General features: G+C 50.9%; 1 protein-coding gene across 1 annotated transcript; it reads left to right on the top strand.

Annotated features, from left to right (window-relative positions):
• The first annotated feature begins 728 nt into the window (after nt 1-728).
• Nucleotides 729-1391, top strand: LOC101779667. Its single transcript, XM_004958117.3, has one exon. It carries the CDS (start codon nt 819-821, stop codon nt 1119-1121), a length of 303 nt encoding a protein of 100 aa, XP_004958174.1. The 5' UTR covers nt 729-818; the 3' UTR covers nt 1122-1391.
• The last annotated feature ends 1662 nt before the right edge of the window (nt 1392-3053 follow it).

Raw genomic sequence — 3053 nt, 5'->3', positions numbered from 1 at the left:
ATCTAAGCTGCGTCTAGAATGCTTAATGGCGGCGGCAGGCAGACGTCAGGGAAAAGAGACCCGTGCACAGGCAGGGTGAAGCATATCCCAGCACGTGATCAATGCCATCTTTCAAAACCACGTTCCTTTTCTCTATTCTAAGTTTCTTTATTCGAATAGGTTGGAGAATCGAATTTGTAGGATCGGAAGCTGTACAAAAGTTACGTTTCCGAACTTGATCAGATGAACACCAACGGCCATTGGGCATTGGCTACTCTGAGCCGTGCTTGGTGTGTAACGTATGATAATTAGCAGTGCCAACAGAATCTTCAATCAGTCCAAGATGGACAACTAATCCATTATCTGCTCTCTGCTGACGGAGCTACACCTTTCCAAGCAGAGAAGGTGAGGTCAAAACAGTGGTGCCTCCTCCATCGGTTGCGTCATTGCGTGTGCTTTGCAAGAGAAATACCCTGATCGCCCACTGTTTCCCACGGCAACATCGACGCCGCACGCCGCCATCATACCAATCGGGGGCAAACTTATCCGAGACCAGGATGCCCTGGTTTGCCTGCTGACCATGTGACGAAATGGATTCCAGCATGAGGCCGCCGGGCAGCCGGCCGGCGAAGAAATTTCCAAGCCCCCGGCCAGTCAAAAGCCGCTCGCCCAGGCCCATGCCGGGAAGGCTCGAACCCGCCCGTATAAATGCGCAGGGCCCTGGACCCTGGCACGGCACGAACCAACAACGCAAGCAAAGCAAAGCGTATCGCGAGCAAAAGGGCGACAGCCACTTGGCGAGAGAAAGAGAGAGCTCGAGAACACACAGCACAGCAGCAATGGAGGGGCTGATCCCGTTCGTGATCGACGCGATCAGGAGGAGCAACGAGCGGAGCGGCTACCGCTCCGTCTCGTCCGACGGCGGCAGCTCCCGCGGCGGTGGCAGCAGGCGGCACCTCATCGACTACTACGAGCTGCCCGACGCTGCGGCCGCGGCGAGCGTCGTCGAGGGCCCGTCCGCGTACGGCACGCTGCACCGCCGCGCGCGGTCGGAGTTCGTGCAGGGGGCAGGCGTCCGTCGCGTCGAGGAGCACGGCAGGGCGGCGGCCGTGGTCGCCGGGTCAGCTTATCGTCGGAAATGAGGGACGATGGCAAGGGCCGCATGCTGGGTTGCTGCCTCTGAAGTCTGAACAACTTTGGTCGCGGGAGAATCAGCAATTCAGCATTTTGGGGGAGTGGTTAACTAGTACAGTTTGTTATGTTCAATTCGTTCTTAGCCGTGCATGTCATGTAATCGAAGAAAGCTGCGAGCTTGTGAGCGTAAACAAGGCGCTCACGGCTCGACATTTTCGTAAACCCAAAGTCAAGTCTGTCTATGTTCTGCTGTTTCGAAGAAAAAAAATGTACATATATCTCGCCGATCCTTTTGACTTGTGTATTCCAAGTTTCCAATCATGTCTGAAATGAACAAAAGAATGGTGAAAAAAAAAAACGAAAACTCAGAGGTCGAGCACTCAAACTGGCCAGTGTATGATTAGCTTACGTTAGCGACCCAGGAAAATCTGGATGGTTCGTTGATCGGCGAATTTTGACATGGGCAAGGAGCCAAGGACCTTTTTTTTTTTTTGTTTTTTGATAAAAAAAAAGGACTGGGTGTTGATCGCTGATATCAGCTTGAACGAAGAGAAGACGCGGACAGTCGCCTCCTGCCCGGAACCTGTCGCCCTTGCTCAGCCTCTGCTGCGGCTCTGCAGGTCGTGTTTCGCCGCATGCATGCAGACTCAGGTCTCGCATTTCCCTATACTGCTGTCAAAAATTCAAAAAGGTGTCTGAAAATGATGGTGTCCATTCTATATGCAAGCAAAGTGCAAACGAAATTCCTTCTTAAATGATATGGTCATATGGCAGTGTTCTGGCTTCTTCTTCAAACATAAAGTGCTAACTAAACTGCTGACCAACTGGGATCATTTTTTTTTACTGAAGAGTGAGGAATCTATTGTTCATGACTGTTCCTGGCTTCCTGCGTCAAGCTATGGCTACTGGCTAGGCCGCTAGAGATGCACAACATAAACCGCCACCCGGATCGTCAGTCACAGACCTCATGGCTTTTTATGGCTCTACGCTGTGTCCTCGCTTGTCATTAATTTACTCTCCATCATCACCTCGGCAGCGTTGCAGGCGATCCACTCCATCGCTTCAGAGGACGTACGGTGCGGTGCTTCTTTGCGTCAGGGACGTGTGGCGCAGTGCATCGATCAGCTGCAGCAAAACTTCTTCGTCGAAGACTTGGCAACAGTTGCCATGTTCTTTCCCAGAATCCAGACTGACAAGCCCAGCGAAAGGCCACACAGCGTGTGTAAGGAACTTAGGCCTTGTTTAGTTGTCCAACTTTGGAGTGCCAAAATTACTATAGCAATACTGTAACGTTTCGTTTGTATTTGTGAATTATTGTCCAAATATTGACTAATTAGGCTCAAAAGATTCGTCTCGCAAAGTACAACAAAACTGTGCAATTAGTTTTTAATTTCGTCTACATTTAGTACTCCATACATGTACCGCAAGTTTGATGTGATGGAGAATCTTCTTTTTGCATAGTGCCAAAGTTAGAATTTAGGGGTGAACTAAATAAGACCTTACCTTGTTACTCGTTGGCCTTTCTTTTCTTTTTAAGAAAATATTCGTACCCATCTTCATCTTCTTAAGAATTGCTTCGAGATCTATGAAGACACTGGTATCATTTGCTGCCGTGTTGATGACGTTAATTCCCGGGCGTGCATCGGCACCTCCATGCTATGAATCCTGAGCCGTTCATCGTGTGTGATCCGAATCCAACGGCTGCCGCAGACCACGTACCACCAGCGTACGTATGCATGACACGCGCAGAAACAGTCGTGAAAATGTCAACGCCCGTTACTGCTGCCATCCCCGGACCGGGAGAGAATATACGGGTGAGCACCGCACGAACACGCAAGATCGTCGCACGCCGCGCGAGCGCACGGACCGAAATCGTCAAACACGTGTTTGCCCGCGTACGCTGCCTGGTGAACACGCAAGACTGTGCAAAACGGAGGGCC

This window comes from Setaria italica, chromosome II (genome assembly GCF_000263155.2).
Source record: "Setaria italica strain Yugu1 chromosome II, Setaria_italica_v2.0, whole genome shotgun sequence".
Lineage (NCBI taxonomy): Eukaryota > Viridiplantae > Streptophyta > Magnoliopsida > Poales > Poaceae > Setaria > Setaria italica.
This window is presented reverse-complemented; position numbering and strand designations above follow the sequence as displayed.